The 20,268-nt window shown below is 39.0% G+C and overlaps 1 protein-coding gene across 7 annotated transcripts in view; it reads right to left on the bottom strand.

The window, feature by feature from the left end:
* Positions 1-1,726: 1,726 nt before the first annotated feature.
* Positions 1,727-20,268, bottom strand: part of LOC128693833 (uncharacterized) — a 40,572-nt gene continuing 22,030 nt past the window's right edge. For all 7 annotated transcript variants that reach the window (XM_070090965.1, XM_070090969.1, XM_070090968.1 and 4 more), the window contains 6 exons: positions 18,817-18,985; positions 14,934-15,068; positions 9,052-9,196; positions 8,578-8,694; positions 2,978-3,116; positions 1,727-1,939 (listed from right to left, as the gene is read on the bottom strand). In XM_070090965.1, the coding sequence (XP_069947066.1) occupies positions 1,843-1,939; positions 2,978-3,116; positions 8,578-8,694; positions 9,052-9,196; positions 14,934-15,068; positions 18,817-18,985 (802 nt within the window). In that variant the 3' untranslated portion in view covers positions 1,727-1,842. The remainder of the gene's footprint in view (positions 1,940-2,977; positions 3,117-8,577; positions 8,695-9,051; positions 9,197-14,933; positions 15,069-18,816; positions 18,986-20,268) is intronic.

The raw sequence follows: 20,268 nt of genomic DNA, 5'->3' as shown, positions 1-20,268 counted from the left end.
GATTTAGGGAATTGGATCTGTGCTCGTTCCCCAAATTAAGCCTGAATGCCTTCCACATCCCCCCCCCAGGTGCTGTATAATCCTCCAGGTTTAGCGCTTCCCCCTTGATTATAATAATAATAATTTGAAAGGGTCCTAAGAAGCAAGATTGCCACCCATCTAGATACCCATCAATTACACAACCCAGGGCAACATGGGTTTAGAGCAGGTCGCTCCTGTCTGTCTCAACTACTGGATCACTATGACAAGGTCCTAGATGCACTAGAAGACAAAAAGAATGCAGATGTAATATATACAGACTTTGCAAAAGCCTTCGACAAGCATGACCATGGCGTAATAGTGCACAAAATGCATGCTAAAGGAATAACAGGAAAAGTTGGTAGATGAATCTATAATTTCCTCACAAACAGAACACAAAGACAAGGCTGCCAGCCACAGCTCCGTGTTTTCCTTTGCAGATGACACCCGAATCTGCATGACAGTGTCTTCCATTGCAGACACTGCAAGGCTCCAGGCGGACATCAACCAAATCTTTCAGTGGGCTGCAGAAAACAATATGAAGTTCAACGATGAGAAATTTCAATTATTCCGATATGGTAAACATGAGGAAATTAAAACTTCATCAGAGTACAAAACAAATTCCTTCCACAAAATAGAGCGAAAAACCAATGTCAAAGACCTGGAAGTGATCATGTTGGAGGATCTCACCTTCAAGGACCATAACATTGTATCAATCGCATCTGCTAGAAAAATGACAGGATGGATAATGAGAACCTTTAAAACTAGGGATGCCAAGCCCATGATGACACACTTCAGGTCACTTGTTCTATCTAGGCTGGAATATTGCTGCACACTAACAGCACCTTTCAAGGCAGATGAAATTCCTGACCTAGAAAATGTACAGAGAACCTTCATGGCGTGCATAACAGAGATCAAACCCCTCAATTACTGGGAGTGCTTGAAGTTCCTGAACCTATACTCCCTGGAATGCAGGCGGGAGAGATACATGATTATATACACCTGGAAAATCCTAGAGGGACTAGTACCAAACTTGCACATGAAAATCACTCACAAGGAAAGCAAAAGACTCGGCAGACGATGCAACATCCCCCAATAAAAAGCAGGGGTGTCACTAGCACGTTAAGAGATAATACAATAAGTGTCAGGGGCCCGAGACTGTTCAACTGTCTCCCAGCATACATAAGGGGGATTACCAATAGACCCCTGGCTGTCTTCAAGCAGGCACTGGACAAGCACCTAAAGTCGGTACCTGACCAGCCGGGTTGTGGCTCGTACGTTGGATTGCGTGCAGCCAGCAGTAACAGCCTGGTTGAGCAGGCTCTGATCCACCAGGAGGCCTGGTCACAGACCAGGCCGCAGGGGCGTTGACCCCCGGAACTCTCTCCAGGTATTGGAGGGGTATGTTATATATTTTATATATGCTGCTAAACTGATGTATCTGGGCACCTCTGCAAAGACAGTGATTATGTGCGAGTGAGGCGAGTGTTGAATGACGATGAAAGTATTTTCTTTCTTTTTGGGTCACCTTGCCTCAGTGGGAGTGACCCACTGGTTGAAAAGAAAAAAAATAGTTGTATTTTTCCCTACCAATTCAAAGTTTCATCTGAACTGTGATATCATCACACTACTGGTAGAAAAGAAATTCATTTATGGTGAATGTGCTTCTTTGTTTTTCTGGAAATAGCTGATGTGTTAAAAAAAAAAATTGTATTCCCAACTCTGCAAAACTTCTAGCCACTATCTCTACATTTAGTAGCCTGAAGTTAAGAGCTATTTTATTTTGCAAATAACATTGAGATCCATCAAATGGCACTTGCAAGTTTATTTGAATGCTGAACAATTCATTTGTTTTGCACCTATTTGCAGAGATGCCTCCTGTACTGCAAGTCTGGCTGCTTGATGCACTTCATTTTCACACCTGTAATAAAAGATTTCAACTATGAATCTAAGCAGTTTCCATTTATGACAAATGTCCATCAAGTCTATTCTAATCATCTTGCAGAACAATGCTTTGCCATGACTTCTGGTGAGTCTTTCACAACCATTCGCAGTGTTCAAATGACCCATACAAGTTTAGTGATTGAAGTCAATCTACACTGATCCCATTCTTTCATTCCATAATTTCTACATACAACTGTCCACACTTGCTGCTTTGCCACATTGTAATTTCGCTGGTTGTAGTCTACATTTCACTTGAACTTGAAAGTCTAGATAATGTACATTAAACTTCATTCTGGCATGCTTGTAAGACTTAAAAATTCTTTCATTGGTGAGGCCTGGACAGCCACAGGCCCCATTCTGCATCTGTTTTGAAGGCAGAGGTAGTGGTGCTTTGACTGACTTAAAAAGCAAAACAACAGTTTGCTTATTCATAGGATACCAGCATAATTACCAACTTGCTACTATTAGGTCTAATTTATTTCATATTACAGATCAGAAGGAAAGCAAAATCAAAGTACATTATATTAGTTACATTCCACAACTGTCATAATTCACTTTATTTCACTGCTCAGGAATTGCACATTTAGGAAAAAATCAGAAATGTTCAAACCATTTATACTGAGATGCTGGGTTCACTATACTGCAATTACTACACTTATGAGAGTGGAGCACTAAACCCATGGGGGTTATAACACCACCTGGGGGAAGGGAAGCCATCAGTTTTGATCCAAAGAAGGGGAAGTTAAGCCCAATTCCTTGGATCAAGAGCTGCTCACTGGCATCAGGGAACTTCCCTTGAGGGGAGCACCCTGTGAGGAAACAGAAGGTGAAGCTCCAGTCCACTAACCACCCCATATATTGTAGAGCTGTTACAACACAGTAATGGGGCACAAGACTGCAACATCCTTATGCTTACAAACTATATAAAAAAAATTATGAATTTATTTAATATTGATAATATTAAATGTGAATGAGTAATAATGGATAAATAGTAAACAAATGGGTTAACACTTACTGCTGAATGTGTTGTGATGTATTCTGTAATTCTCCAAGTAGATTAATAGTAGAATTCAACTGGTAAGATCGTGGCTCTACCAAGCATTCAATGTCACTCAGCAAAGTGATTTGTGTCTTAAGAGCCTCCAAAAGTTGATCTGAGGAAAAAATCATACATCTGTAAAGGCAAGCCCCATTTATACAACAGGTTAGGTTCTGGGGCACCACTGTAAAGTGTAACAGCCCTTTTTTTCACTTTGAAATGCATGTAAAAGCCTGATAACATGTTTACAATATCAAATTAAGTGAACAATAGAGCTAGACCTAAAAAAATGCATATACAGTACACACATTGCTTACCTTAAAATATTTTTGTACTCAGCTGATAGTGAGTGGTGAATATATTTACTGTAGGTAGCCTGAATAAATGAAGAATGGGTATAATTGAAAACTGCTATTAGTGAAATGCTGTAATGTGGGGCCCTCCTGTATATCTTTAGCCCTTCCAGTGTCAGTCCCATTGTATTGTGGTTTTGAAGCCAGTGTCGGTCCCGTAGTATGACGCCACGAGTTCAGCCCACTCAAAATAAGCTGTGAGTGGTAAATTTAGGCCTAGATATGAAAGAATGGGTCTATGCAGCAAGTGTGCATCATATAAAAAAAATCCTGCATCAGGCAGTGCAAAATGAGAAAAAAACTGTTTTTGGTTTAAAACAGTGAATTTGCAGTGTATTTTTGTATGGCTTCTATGGTTGTATGCTTGGTTTCTTGGTCTCAATTGTAAGAATAGAAGATATATTACAGGAATAGAGATGATTTTGATTCGTTTCAGGACTGAAAGTAGCTTGAAAGTGAGCTCAAAGTAACAGAATGATGTCATTTGTCCAATACACATCCAACTGGCCAGTCTAATACACATTTAGGAATGCATTGACATTATTTATACAATTACAATAATGCAGTAGTCTGCATAACAGTAAATCTTCTATTTTTGTGTGAATAAAAATTAAAAATGAAAAGCAAGAGTAATATAAGAGGGGCCTGGAGACGTCACTAGGGAACAGGAAATGTTTATTTAGTGTTAGGAATGTCTACATTGTTTATTGTGGACCCTATTTTCAAATTGGAAAATTGTTTAATTTTGTATGAAATTGGCCAAATTACTGATTTCTGATCACTTTATTGGATAGTTGAAATAAGTAAATAGGCGGTTTCTTGTACTCAGTCGATAGAAGGAGTACTGATGAAATAGCTACAAGTTTGGTGGACTGGAACAATGGCATTGGCCAAAAGTAAGAGCACAAAGTGGGCGAAACTGCTGATGCATAAATATCGCCAAGACCGCTTACTTTTATTTATTTTTTTATTAACACATCAGCCATTTCCCACCAAGGTAAGGTGGCCCAAAAAAGAAAAACTTTCACCATCATTCACTCCATTACTGTCTTGCAAGAGGTGCACTTATACTACAATTATAAAACTGCAACATTAACACTCCTCCTTCAGAGTGCAGGCATTGTACTTCCCATCTCCAGGACTCAAGTCCAGCCTGCCGGTTTCCCTGAATCCCTTCATATTTGTCTCCATTCGCTATCTAACACACTCATGCATACTTTCTTTTACATACCCTACCAAACTCATCCACCTACCTCTGCAACTTCTCTTCAGAATCTCCCAAAAGCAGTGTCATCAGCAAAGAACAACTGTGACAACTCGTAAAAACTTTTCAACACTTTCAATAACTTGCCTCCTATTCCATACATTTGCAACAGCTACCACATTGTCCCCCTATCCATCCTGTCATACACCTTTTCCAAATCCATAAATGCCACAAAAACCTCTTTACCCTTATCCAAATAATGTTCACCTATAAGTTTCACTGTAAACACCCTTCCTAAAGCCTCCTACTCTCCATCTTAGTAAGCTCTTAATTCTTTCAATAATAACTACCATACACTTTACCAGGTATACTCAACAGACTTATATCCCTACAATTTTTGCACTCTCTTTTGTCTCCTTTGCCTTTATACAAGGGAACTATGCATGCTCTCTGCCAAATCCCTATGTACCTTACCCTCTTCCATACATTTATTAAATAAAAGCACCACCACCCCAGAACTATATCCCCACCTGCTTTTAACATTTCTATTTTTATCCCATCAATCCCAGCTGCCTTACCCCCTTTCATTCTACCCACTGCCTCATGAACTTTCCCCACACTCACAACTAGCTCCTCCTCACTCCTACAAGGTGTTATCCCTCTTTGCCCTATACACGAAATCACAGTTTCCCTATCTTCATCAACATTTAACAATTCCTCAAAATATTCCCTCCATCTTCCTGATACCTCTAACTCTCCATTTAATAACTCTCCGCTCCTACTTTTAACTGTCAAATCCGTTTGTTCTCTAGGTTTCCTCAACTTATTAATCTCACGCCAAAAGTTTTTCTTGTTTTCAACAAAATTTGTTGATAACATTTCACCCACTCTCTCATATGCTCTCTTTTTACATTGCTTCACCCCTCTCTTAACCTCTCTTTTCCTCTTCACATACTCCTCCCTCCTTGCATCACTTCTACTTTGTAAAAACCTCTCATAAACTAACTTTTTCTCGCTTACTAATCTCTCTACATCATTCCCTCCCACACCCACTTTCCTGTAACCACACACTAACAGGTGTGTGGTAACACTTCTCCAGGTGCATATACGCTTACTATAACCCACTTTTCACATCCAACCTTTATTTTACTCCACATAATCCTTGAATTAATACATTTATGCTCCCTCTTTTTCTGCTATAGCTTATCCTTCAACATTATTAGTACTCCTTCTTTAGCCCTAACTATTTGACACCCCTGACCTAATCCCATTTATTTCTCTCCACTGAAACTCTCCCACCCCCTTCAGCTTTGTTTCACTTAAAGCCAGGACATCCAGCTTCTTCTCATTCATAACATCCACATTCATCTCTTTCTTATCATTCGAACAACATCCACACACATTCAGACATCCCACTTTGACAATTTTTTTCTTATTATTATTTTTAGTAATCATTACAGGAAAAGGGGTTACTAGCCCAATGTTCCCGGCATTTTAGTTGACTTTTGCAACACACATGGCTCACGGAGGAAATATTCTTATTCCACTTCCCCATGGACATAAAAGGAAAAGTAATAACAACAAAAACTTACTTTCTTTCAACACACCGGCCGTATTCCGAGGCAGGGTGGCCCAAAAGAAAAAATGAAAGTTGCTCCTTTTACATTTAGTAATATATACAGGAGAAGAGGTTGCTAGCCCCTTGCTCCTGGCATTTTAGTCGCCTCTTACAACACGCATGGCTTACGGAGGAAGAATTCTGTTCCACTTCCCCATGGAGGTAAGAGGAAATAAACAAGAACAAGAACTAGAAAGAAAATAGAAGAAAACCCAGAGGAGTGTGTGTATATATGCTTGTACATGTATGTGAAGTGTGACCTAAGTGTAAGTAAGTAGAAGCAGCTAGACGTACCTGAAATCTTGCATGTGTATGAGACAATAAAAAGACACCAGCAATCCTACCATCGTGTAAAACAATTACAGGCTTCCATTTTACACTCGCTTGGCTGGACTGTAGTACCTCCCTGGGTGGTTGCTGTCTACCAACCTACTACCTAACAACAAAAACTATTAAGATAAAATCAAAGAAAAATCAGATGTGTATAAATAAATGTGTACGTGTATGTGTAGTGTGACCTAAGTAGTAAGTAGAAGTAGTAAGACATACCTGTAATCTTGCATATTTATGAGACAGACAGAAGACACCAGCAATCCTACCATCATGTAAAACAATTACAGGTTATCGTTTTACACTCACTTGGCAGGATGGTAGTACCTCCCTGGGTAATTGCTGTCTACCAACCTACCTAGATGTGTGTATGTGTATGTATGCATGTGCATGCCTGTGTAGTGTGACCTAAATGTAAGCAGAAGTAGCAAGATATACCTGTTATCCAGCATGTTTATGAGACAGAAAAACGAACACCAGCAATCCTACCATCATGTAGAGCAGCTACAGGTTTCTGTTTCACACTCACTTGGCAGGATAGTAGCACCTCCCTGGGCAGTTGCTATCTACCAACCTACTACTATAACCACTAACTTTGTGAGAGCATAATTCCATACATTTTCCATCAAATTTTGTACTTTTGGTTTCATTACCTTTGGAAAAAGATTCTATATCATTTCATGATAAAATAATTTTTTTTTTTTTAAATTCTTCCACCCTGAGAGCAAATCTGAGAGCAGGGGTCTCAACGCTGAAAGGGTTAAATAATACCAAGACACGAACCTTAATATACAAGCAATGAGTATACCACTACACATTTAACGCACACTAGAAAGACAAAGTTAACCAGTTCTATTGCAGACTTGTTATCTATGTATATCTTTGTAACACCATTTACTTAGCAATGTAAATTAGGAATCAAGATACACTATCAAAGATGTATCTCCCTATAACTACAAGCTAAAGTAAATCCACATCCACTAAATAAGGAGCAAAAGAAAAAAATATACTGTTAAGATAAATATCAGCCAATAAGCAAAATACACAGGTAAATTTACAAGACAATGCATAAAAATGACAATCTCAGGGGTCAAATGGTCTTCTTGAGCTCCTCTGGGGTTGAAGAGTCATCTTTAGCCCCTCTTGGGTTAAAAGGTTGTCTTGAGCTCAAGGATTAGTCTTATGTCTTTAGTTAGAATAAATGAGCTCTCAGAATTGTCATATGCTACATGAACAACAAAAAGAAATACAGTAGAGGTGATTATGGTGTCGTTTTGTCATCACTTCTATGATATGATTTATACTAAATGATTATGATAACTTATGAAATCCATTTTTTCCTGGGAAACAAGCACTGTATAACCTTTACAGGTTTAGTGCTTTAATTATAATAACAATATCTCCATGTCTGCTACGGTAAGAAACAATCAGTACCAGGATCAAGCCTTCGGGTACCAGACTTTGTTAACTACCACTATCACTTGGAAATCTGAAATCCATTACCCTACTTTTCCAGTTATACCTATTAACTTCATTTTACAGGCTATCACTCCATGGTCACATTTCTTAATTCTGTTTAAACTTGAAAAGTAGTGTATTAATCATGAATATTAATTTTTTCACAAGAATGATTTACCATACAAAATTCAAGCACTCTTTGCCTTCCTTGCCTCACTCTTCAGGAAGAGAGGCACTATATATTATTAATTTTTTTATAATATAATTCCCATTTGTAATATTCTGTGAAGGGATTCAGGGAAACTGGTTAGCTGGACCCGAGTCCTGGATGTAGGAAGTACAATGCCTACACTTTAAAGGAGGGGGTTTTGTATACTGACTGAAGTGACATCTAACCTGTCATATCTGGGCATCTCTGCAAAGATAGTGATTATGTGTGAATGATGGTGAAAATGTTTCTTTCTTTTTTGGGTCACCCTGCCTTGGTGGGAGACGGCCAACATGTTGAACAAGAAAAAAAAAAACATCTGTGCTAAACCATCAACAAAAAACATTTGTTGTCACAAGCCTATTGAATCCAATTTATTAATTATATAATGTTTCAATTACTTACCTCTGTATTTATTATGATTCTCTGGAACGTAAAGATTATCCATCTTCACCTGGTGAAGATTCTTTGCCAATTCTTGACTCATTACCTGTGTAGCTTCTTCACATGCTGGTAGACCATCTGCAGTTGAAAAAAAAAATTAGTTACATACACACACACACACACACACACACACACAGACGGTGGTAGAGAGGGAGGGGGTGGGAGTGAGAAAAGGAGAGAGAGAAATTTATACAAAATTAATATAAACTAAATATGCAAGATTTTATTATATCTAACTATCCTTGTAAATGGAATGATAAGTATGGAATACTAAAGTCCCGCAGTGCTAAGCCAATGATTGCTGTTGCATGCCATGGAACCAGAAATGCCCTTTCAACACATTTGTCATGCTCTTGTTATAGTGGCAGCACTGCTGACTAGGTCATTTTATTTCCCTAGTGAATAAAATAACTACAATATTCAGTTTTTACTCACCAACTACAGTCTGGAGTAGATCAGATTGCATTTTGTGAGCTTCGCTAACTCTCTGGTGATGAAGGATGAGATCTCTCACCTGTTTTCGCTCACTTAATTCTCTCTGTTTTTCATTCACTAGCTGCTCCAGGAACAACAGCTGAATCTTGTGAATAAACAATGCTATTAGCTTAATATAGAAATAAATCTACTTCTGTACACTGATCAAATTTCTCAACGCACTGTAACAAGACATCAGTATTTACTGCTGACAAAAATGTCATATTTCGTTGGAAGATTTCTCTTGGTAGTTAACATAACACATGTGGCTATTTTTTTTTCTAACATTAATACAGAATACACTACATTAAACCATCAATTAACACAAGCTATAACACTTTTTCAACATTAGCATGGATGAAAAATTGAGGCATATTTTCAATGAGCAGCAAACCATCATTTAATATGGGGTAAATTTAGGGAAAATAGCTAAAAGAAGGTAAACATGAAAGGCAATACGTAATTGATAATTTCACAAACTACTCAATCTTGTGCCTTCAACAGTCACTTATCCCAAGTGCAATTATACACATGATGAATGTAGGAGTGAGGAAGAGCCAGTTGTGAGTGTGGGGGAAGTTCGTGAGGCAGTAGGTAAAATGAAAGGGGGTAAGGCAGCCGGGATTGATGGGATAAAGATAGAAATGTTAAAAGCAGGTGGGGATATAGTTTTGGAGTGGTTGGTGCAATTATTTAATAAATGTATGGAAGAGGGTAAGGTACCTAGGGATTGTCAGAGAGCATGCATAGTTCCTTTGTATAAAGGCAAAGGGGACAAAAGAGAGTGCAAAAATTATAGGGGGATAAGTTTGTTGAGAGTACCTGGTAAAGTGTATGGAAGAGTTATTACTGAAAGAATTAAGAGTAAGACGGAGAATAGGATAGCAGATGAACAAGGAGGCTTTAGGAAAGGTAGGGGGTGTGTGGACCAGGTGTTTACAGTGAAACACATAAGTGAACAGTATTTAGATAAGGCTAAAGAGGTCTTTGTGGCATTTATGGATTTGGAAAAGGCGTATGACAGGGTGGATAGGGGGGCAATGTGGCAGATGTTGCAGGTGTATGGTGTAGGAGGTAGGTTACTGAAAGCAGTGAAGAGTTTTTACGAGGATAGTGAGGCTCAAGTTAGAGTATGTAGGAAAGAGGGAAATTATTTCCCAGTAAAAGTAGGCCTTAGACAAGGATGTGTGATGTCACTGTGGTTGTTTAATATATTTATAGATGGGGTTGTAAGAGAAGTAAATGCGAGGGTCTTGGCAAGAGGCATGGAGTTAAAAGATAAAGAATCGCACACAAAGTGGGAGTTGTCACAGTTGCTCTTTGCTGATGACACTGTGCTCTTTGGAGATTCTGAAGAGAAGTTGCAGAGATTGGTGGATGAATTTGGTAGGGTATGCAAAAGAAGAAAATTAAAAGTGAATACAGGAAAGAGTAAGGTTATGAGGATAACAAAAAGATTAGGTGATGAAAGATTGGATATCAGATTGGAGGGAGAGGGTATGGAGGAGGTGAATGTATTCAGATATTTGGGAGTGGACGTGTCAGCGGATGGGTCTATGAAAGATGAGGTGAATCATAGAATTGATGAGGGGAAAAGGGTGAGTGGTGCACTTAGGAGTCTGTGGAGACAAAGAACTTTGTCCTTGGAGGCAAAGAGGGGAATGTATGAGAGTATAGTTTTACCAACGCTCTTATATGGGTGTGAAGCATGGGTGATGAATGTTGCAGCGAGGAGAAGGCTGGAGGCAGTGGAGATGTCATGTCTGAGGGCAATGTGTGGTGTGAATATAATGCAGAGAATTCGTAGTTTGGAAGTTAGGAGGAGGTGCGGGATTACCAAAACTGTTGTCCAGAGGGCTGAGGAAGGGTTGTTGAGGTGGTTCGGACATGTAGAGAGAATGGAGCGAAACAGAATGACTTCAAGAGTGTATCAGTCTGTAGTGGAAGGAAGGCGGGGTAGGGGTCAGCCTAGGAAAGGTTGGAGGGAGGGGGTAAAGGAGGTTTTGTGTGCGAGGGGCTTGGACTTCCAGCAGGCATGCGTGAGCGTGTTTGATAGGAGTGAATGGAGACAAATGGTTTTTAATACTTGACGTGCTGTTGGAGTGTGAGCAAAGTAACATTTATGAAGGGGTTCAGGGAAACCGGCAGGCCGGACTTGAGTCCTGGAGATGGGAAGTACAGTGCCTGCACTCTGAAGGAGGGGTGTTAATGTTGCAGTTTAAAAACTGTAGTGTAAAGCACCCTTCTGGTAAGACAGTGATGGAGTGAATGATGGTGAAAGTTTTTCTTTTTTGGGCCACCCTGCCTTGGTGGGAATCGGCCAGTGTGATAATAAAAAAAAATAAAAAATGAATGTGTTAGTGATTGATAATTGTGAAAGTACACTAATTAATAAAGAAAGTGAAGGAATAACCTTGTTGCACTACCATGATAAAAATTTTTGTTGGAAGTTCATAGGAGCATCATAGCATATACTTTTTTGTCATCGATACTGAGGCTGGGAGACAACACTCTCATCTTCGCATTGGACACACTTGTCTAACTCATGGGTATCTCATGGAGAGGCGTCCTGTTCCACTTTGTGAGAATAGTTTAGTTCCTGTTTCAATTTCCCACATTCTACTGAACTGACCTGTCTATCAACGAGCACACAGAATTTTTCTCCGACACTGTCACTGCTCTAATGCCCTTACTTCATTTTTCCTCCTTGCTGACAGACCCACCTTTGACACAGAGTCCCTCTTTGACTTTTTGATAGCAATTGATTTATTACACAAACTTTGATAATCCTTCCTTTAGCACTCCTCACAGCCCCTCCTAACTTTACCTTTATTGTCATCTCCACCCTCATTTATCCTTAGATCCTGCATCAATTCCTACCCTGCAGTGCTGTATGACCCTGGTAGGTTAAGCATTTCCTTTTGATTATAATAATAATAATACACCATGAGATGGACATAGACCCTCAGGTCATCATAACCTTTAAAACCAACAATGACAACAGCAATAAGATGGACATACAGACCCTGAGTTGTTGAAATTCTTAAACCCACCCATAACAACAGGACATGGTGATAATCTGAGTTTAGTTATTTTGCTCATTTTTCACAGCTTTTGGGCTAGCTGGTACTCATATTATGGTGGGTATTACCTTGAGAATATTTATTTGCTGAAAAATCTTGTCTTATGGGACAATAATATTTTTCCCCCCCCAGGTGACTGTGGAGGCAGATGATAATTATGGAACTGCCTGTCATATGCTTGCACAAGTATTGTACAGGGTCACATCAATCCTCCCCACACGTTTTGCATCAACAAGCAATGACAACCATAATGTAATGGATAGAAACTTTATTATTTTTGAGCCATGATAAATTACAATGCTTTAAAACCTGCCATTTTTGGGGGTCTAAGGTTTGTAACCCTATTTTTCCCATATATTCTTCAGTTAATTTAACATGCCTTTTTTTAATACACACCATTTCAGGAACATGACTGTGTTAATCGATGGCCAACTGTACATAAATTATCTGTACCATTTCCTTAATTACTATATTTTAGGCCATTAATTTCTCAGTTCTTAATCTTTATCTTTTCATTCTTGGCATTTTAACAACTACTGCACTTGCTACAGTTACAATGTCTGCACAAATCCAGGATGTACAGATTCTTATCTGTGGGAAGTGCAATGGCTGCACTTTAAAGAAGGGTTTGGGATATCTGCTGTTTGGAGTGACATCTAAACTGCTGTATCTATGCATCTTTGCAAAGACTGATTATGTGTGAAAGATAGTGAAAGTATTTCTTTCTTTTTTTTTGGGCCACCCTACCTCGGTGTGAGATGGCCAGCATTAAAAAAAATCTAGCAATGATGACCACAGTGGATGTGTTCTAATATAGAAGAAAATATAAGTGAGAAGGTTCCCAATTAACTCTTAAACTGTCCAAACATAGATCTATGTTCACGCGCATAGCGCTCCAGCCATAATTTTCTCCATTTGAAAGCATGTAAAAAAAAGTAGATCTACGTTCAGAGTGCTACACATGTGAACGTAGATCTACGTTTGGACAGTTTAAGGGTTAATGACATTGATAATGTGTAGACAGTTGCATAATGCTCATCACCATTATTACCAAGGCCATTGAACTATCACAATTATTACTAAGACCACTGAACTATCTTAACCCTTTGACTGTCGCGACCCCCAATCCTGAGGTGTCTCCTGGTGTCGCAAAATTTCAAAAAAAAAAAAAAATCATTTTTTCTTATGAAATGATAGAGAATCTTTTCCCAATTGTAATGACACAAAAAAAAAAACGAAATTTGATGGAAAACTGACGGAATTACGCTCTCGCGAAGTTAGCGACCTCGGTGATATTAACAAATTGGCGATTTCGCCCAATTTGAGCCCTATTTTCAGCTAATTCCATTGTTCCAGTGGACCAAACTCATACCTATTTCTTTAGAACTCCATTTTTTCTATTGATTGAGTACAAGAAACTGCCCATTTACCGATTTCAACTACCCAATAACGTGGCCAGAAATTTGCAATTTGGCCAATTTCACGAAAATTAAAAAATGTGACAATTTCAAAATAAGGTCCAGAATGAACAATGCAGACATTCCTGGCTCATCAGTCACATCTCCAGGCCCCTCTGATATTACTCTTGCTTTCTATTTTGAATTTTTATTCAAACAAAAAATAGAAGATTTAGTGTTATGCAGACTACTGCAATATTGTAATAATTGTACAAATAATGTCAACCCATTCATGACTGCATATTAGAATGGCTAGTTGGACATTTATTTGTTTACTTTTGAACACTGGTAAAAATCAAACATTTCCCCTACTTTGAGCTCCATTTCAAGGTTCTTTTTATAGTAAAACCAATCAAAATCACCTCTATTTCTATAATATGTTTTCCATTCTATCAACTGAGACTAAAAAAACGAGAATACAATCATAAATACTGTACAGAAATAGACCACAAAGTTGGCATTTTAATTAAAAAAATGTTCAGTTTTTTTTTTCTCATTATGCACTGCGTGCTCCAGGATTTTTTTTATATGGTGCACACTTGGCAGACGATGCACCATCCCCCCAATGAAAAGCAGGGGTGTCACTAGCACATTAAGAGACCATACAATAAGTGTCAGGGGCCCAAGACTGTTCAACTGCCTCCCAGCACACATAAGGGGGATTACCAACAGACCCCTGGCAGTCTTCAAGCTGGCACTGGACACGCACCTAAAGTCAGTTCCTGATCAGCCGGGCTGTGGCTCGTACGTTGGTTTGCGTGCAGCCAGCAGCAACAGCCTGGTTGATCAGGCTCTGATCCACCAGGAGGCCTGGTCACAGACCGGGCTGCGGGGGCGTTGACCCCCGGAACTCTCTCCAGGTAAACTCCAGGTAAACTGACCACACAGACCCATTCTCTCACATGTGGGCCTACCAGCTTTCTCCTGCTCGATTTGAAGCCGCTAAAATTTATGGGTATATATACGTCAAACACGTTACCTCGTAAGACGTATATATATGGCTGAAACAGTCAAAGGGTTAACCTTATCAAAAATATAACAGATTTGCACTCAATATTAAAGTCAGAGAAGGGACAAGCAGGAGTGAGTTATTGTTATGAATTAACTCATTTCTAATAACGTATTGTACTAACTAAAACACTACAAAATTGTCAGAATTTTAAAAATTTAACTTAAGTGAACATATAATTTTTTACCACATTGATGGTTCACCCCGAAGTAGGATGATTATGATGGAATTATATTTATGAATGCAGATTCTACAAGGAATTAAAACAGCAAAAAATTAAAAATAAAGTCATACCTGTGCATTTTTAAGTTGAACATTGAAGGCATCTTCACTGTAAGTATCAACATAGGCCCACTGTAGGTAACTCATGTATTCCTTCTCTAACTCCTCTGTAGTAACTTCATGAAAAATGCTGCTGCCACTGTTTTGCTGTAAAACAATTTTATATATATTTTGATAAATACAGGATTTTTTTTTTCCTCAACAAGTCGGCCGTCTCCCACCAAGGCAGGGTGACCCAAAAAATAAAGAAAATTCCCAAAAAGAAAATACTTTCATAACCACTCAACACCTTCACCCCACCCACACACAATCACTGTCTTTGCAGAGGCGCTCAGAATACAACAGTTCAGAAGCATGTACGTAAAAAGATACACAACATATCCCTCCAAACTGCCAATATCCCAAACCCCTCCTTTAAAGTGCAGGCATTGTACTTCCCATTTCCAGGACTTAGTCTGGCTATATAAAAATAACTGGTTTCCCTGAATCCCTCCACTAAATATTACCCTGCTCACACTCCAACAGCTCGTCAGGTCCCAAATACCATTTGTCTCCATTCACTCCTATCTAACATGCTCATGCACGCTTGCTGGAAGTCCAAGCCCCTCACCCACAAAACCTCCTTTAATCCCTCCCTCCAACCTTTTCAAGGACAACCCCTACCCCACCTTCCTTCCCCTACAGATTTATAGGCTCTCCATGTCATTCTACTTTGATCCATTCTCTCTAAATGACCAAACCACCTCAAGAACCCCTCTTCAGCCCCCTGTCTAATACATTTATTAACTCTACACCTCCTAATTTCCACACTCCAAATTTTCTGTATAATATTCACACCACACATTGCCCTTAGACAGGACATCTCCACTGCCTCCAACTGCCTCCTTGCTGAAGCATTTACAACCCAAGTTTCACACCCATATAAGAGTGTTGGTACTACCATACTTTCATACATTCACTTCTCTGCCTCCATAGATAACATTTTTTGTCTCCACATATACCTCAACGCACCACTCGCCTTTTTTCTTTCATCAATTCTACGATTAACCTCATCCTTCATAAATCCATCCGCTGACACGTCAACTCCTAAATATCCGAAAACATTCAGATATAAATACAGTGGACCCCCGCATAACGATTACCTCCGAATGCGACCAATTATGTAAGTGTATTTATGTAAGTGCGTTTGTACGTGTATGTTTGGGGGTCTGAAATGGACTAATCTACTTCACAATATTTCTTATGGGAACAAATTCGGTCAGTACTGGCACCTGAACATACTTCTGGAGTGAAAAAAAATCGTTAACCGGGGGTCCACTGTATTGGCAATTTGGAGGGATATACTGTGTATTTTTATACATATATACTTCTAAACTGTTGTATTCTGGGCACCTCTGCAAAAACTGATTATGTGTGAGTGAGGTGAAAGTGTTGAATGATGATGAAAGTATTTTCTGCCTTGGTGGGAGACGGCCGACTTGTTGAAAAAATAAAAAAATAAAATAAATATTAAAAAAAATTAACAAAACAATCAATAACCGAGCATCCAGTATTACAAGCACATAAAGGTACAACAGTTATGTAATTTTTTTTTTTTTAACAAGTCGGCTGTCTCCCACCGAAGCAGGGTGACCCAAAAAGAAAGAAAATCCCCAAAGAGAAAATACTTTCATCATCATTCAACACTTTCACTTCACTCACACATAATCATTGTTTTTGCAGAGGTGCTCAGAACACAACAGTTTAGAAGCATATATGTATAAAGATACACAACATATTCCTTCAAACTGCCAATATCCCAAACCCCTCCTTTAAAGTGCAGGCATTGTACTTCCCATTTCCAGGACTCAAGTCCGGCTATATAAAAATAACAGGTTTCCCTGAATCCCCATATACAGTACTTAATTTTAAAAAATCAGCAATTATTTTAATCAATCAGCATATTTTGTGGTTGAGAAAGGATAGAAATCTTGTACAATGCACCCCCTCGAAGGGCATGAGTAAACTGCAAATTTGAGGTGCTAGTTAGGACCTACCATAACTGGGTTAGAATAGTGAACTTCCAATTACAACACTTAGCCTGCTCATGGTATGAATTGTAGCACGAGCCTGGCCTTCACTGCCCATACAAAACTGAGAATCCGATGGGGCTACCACCAATGAAGTAGACATCACTAGATGTTGAAGAGCCATGAGGACAGGATATACATTAGTTCAAGAGTGAGGAGAAGCACTGACTGGAAGGGTCTTTGACCTAACAGAATATTGTAAAATCAACACTTCGTAGTTTTTGACACGTGTATACAGTGGACCCCTGGTTAACGATATTTTTTCATTCCAGAAGTATGTTCAGGTGCCAGTACTGACCGAATTTGTTCCCATAAGGAATATTGTGAAGTAGATTAGTCCATTTCAGACCCCCAAACATACACGTACAAATGCACTTACATAAATACACTTACATAATTGGTCGCATTGGGAGGTGATCGTTAAGCGGGGGTCCACTGTACATCAGGACTGGCTGTAATGTTCTTGGATTCTTATGAAAGAAAATTAGCACATGACAGTATCAGTAAGAGATGCTCATGTAACCACAATAACTGGCCAAAGTGAAAAGATATAGCAGAGAAATAGGAATGAAATACAAGCTCACAGAGGTCTACAAGTTGCATCTGACAATACAGCTAACAAGCACAACACACAGCTAGTGTACAGCTGTGGGGGGACCTATTCCACAGCAGAGGCTTGTACATGGACAGAATGTCCAAGAACAGAGGGCAGAACCCACTTGGGGTGAAAATTGCAAGGATGACACTATTCCTTCTAGGCAGCAGGTTGGTAGACAACAACCACCCAGGGAGGTACTACAGTCCTGCCAAGCAAGTGTAAAATGAAAGCCTGTAATTGTTTTACATGATGGTAGGATTGCTGGTGTCCTTTTTTCCATCTTATAAACGTGCAAGATTTCAGGTTCATCTTGCTACTTCTACTTACACTTAGGTCACACTACACACACATGTACAAGCATATACATGTATATATACACACTCCTTTGGGTTTTCTTCTATTTTTTTCTAGTTCTTATTTTTGTTTATTTTATCTTATCTCCATGGGAAAGTGGAACAGAATTCTTCCTCCGTAAGCTATGCATGTTGTAAGAGGCGACTAAAATGCCAGGAGCAAGGGGCTAGTAACCCCTTCTCCTGTATAAATTACTAAATTTAAAAAGAGAAACTTTTGTTTTTCTTTTTGAACCACCCTGCCTTGGTGGGATACAGCCAGTTTGTTTAAAGAAGAGACTATTCCCATCACAATTCCCTTCCAAAAAAGCCACCCAATACATGGTCTCTCAGACCATTCACCAAGCTTAGGTGTGGTCATTCACTTCAAGTGCCATCAAAATAGTAGCAGCTGTAAGGAGAAGCAGCAGCTAAGGCAACACTTCAACAGGCTAGGATCTAAGCAAGACATGCACAACACTTGGGTATTGTTATCTGCCAAAACACTGAAAGAAATTGAGGTAATTTTGAGGTTTTCAGTCCCTCAGCCTTCATAAAAGGGAGTGAACACCTCAAAATTATGTTTCTGCTTCTTCCACTTTCTCTAGTATTAAATCAGCTCTGTTCACCTAAAGAAGCCTGATGTGTATGTGAAACAGTCTGGCAAATAAAGACACCAAAGAGTTGCCTGTGTGTCTCATTCTCATTTGCCAGTATAATAAACCATAAATAATATAAGACCTGCAGTGGTGGTTATGGAGGAATCCTTATGGGATGTCTACAGGAATGACTGCCAGCTTCCCAGGAAACAACAGGAGCTGGCCTACATCTTAATTCATTCCAATATGCTTAGCATTTTTAACAAATTCAAAATTTATGTTGACCAAAAGACTTACTGACAAATCATTTTCGCTGACAGAAGAGAGAATGGTTGCATCGCCAGTTTTACTTCCACTGCTGTTACTATCCAACCTGATAGCAGATATATCAGGAAGCTCAGGGAGGACAACTCCAGTTATATCCAACTTGCGACCACCAGGAGCCAAACCTCCCACCAGTGTAGTGCTGAGGATACATAAATTATACAATGTAGAGCACTAAACATTATCCTTTATATACTGCATTATAATTTTTTCTTCTTAACATGCAGAGGCACTCAGATACGACAGTTTAGACATCCCTCCAGACTGCCAATATCTTAAACCCCTCCTTTAATTAAAGTGCAGGCATTGTGCTTCCCATTTCCAAGACTCAAGTCCGGTTAACTGGTTTCCCTGAATCCCTTCACAAAATATATTACCCTGCTCACACTCCAACAGCTCGTCAGATCCCAAAAACCATTCATCTCCATTCACTCCTATCTAACACGCACACGCACGCTTGCTGGAAGTCCAAGCCCCTCGCCCACAAAACCCCCTTTACCCCCTCCCTCCAACCTTTTCAGGGACAACCCTTACCCCACCTTCCTTATTTGAAAGGATCCCTTTGAACAAAGAAATTATGCAGGATTTATAAAATTGAATAAGACTGCTGTGCTTAAGAGGACTATAAAGGAATAGATCTAAAACATAATAAAGATAAAAGGGGTAACAGAGAAATTCTGGAAAGCCTACACTGCGGTAAAGATGGTAGTCGCAGACTTTCAATTGCAAGGACGCCGGTTCAGGCCCTATAAGTTTTACACATTTTCTTAATGTCACAAAATGGTGAGAGTCTTTTCAGAGCTTTAAAACTATTCAAGGGTATGAAATATATATATGTATATAGCAGTATAAATTTGAACTGAATTTTGTTAAACATTTTACTTAATCCTGAATTATGTCTGGCCCATCTACACAGATGCTTGGACTGTAACTAAAAGGTCCCACTTCTAACAAATGCCTCATTGGTATCAAGTGTAGTAAATACTACTTGTGAAAACATCACCAGTTCAAGTAAAAAGGTAATTTATGAGTATAGTATTTTATAACAAATTCTGACGCAGTTTTGACCGGCTTGCCTGAAGACAGTTACTATACTGTACTTGTAAACAGGTTGACAGCATCAGGTCGCTAAGCAAATTTGCTTTCACTGCAATATACACTCAAAAGGATGTCCAGGAAAAATTAGCTTTTAAAATGAATGAAGGATAGAGAAAGCTAATCACTACTTTAATGAAAATTGTTAAATGTGATATCTCATTCCAGAAGAATGTTCATACACTATTAAGAGATAACATTTAAAACTCACATACTGGATTTCCAGCTAATGCATCATATTAATAATATGAACCAAACAAACCAGGGGAGCCTAGATTCAGTTATTGCCAAGAGAAGGATGCCAAATACTGGGTCTCAAAGAGATACCAA

The sequence above is a fragment of the Cherax quadricarinatus genome, chromosome 33, assembly GCF_038502225.1.
Source record: "Cherax quadricarinatus isolate ZL_2023a chromosome 33, ASM3850222v1, whole genome shotgun sequence".
Classification (NCBI taxonomy): Eukaryota; Metazoa; Arthropoda; class Malacostraca; order Decapoda; family Parastacidae; genus Cherax; species Cherax quadricarinatus.
This window is presented reverse-complemented; position numbering and strand designations above follow the sequence as displayed.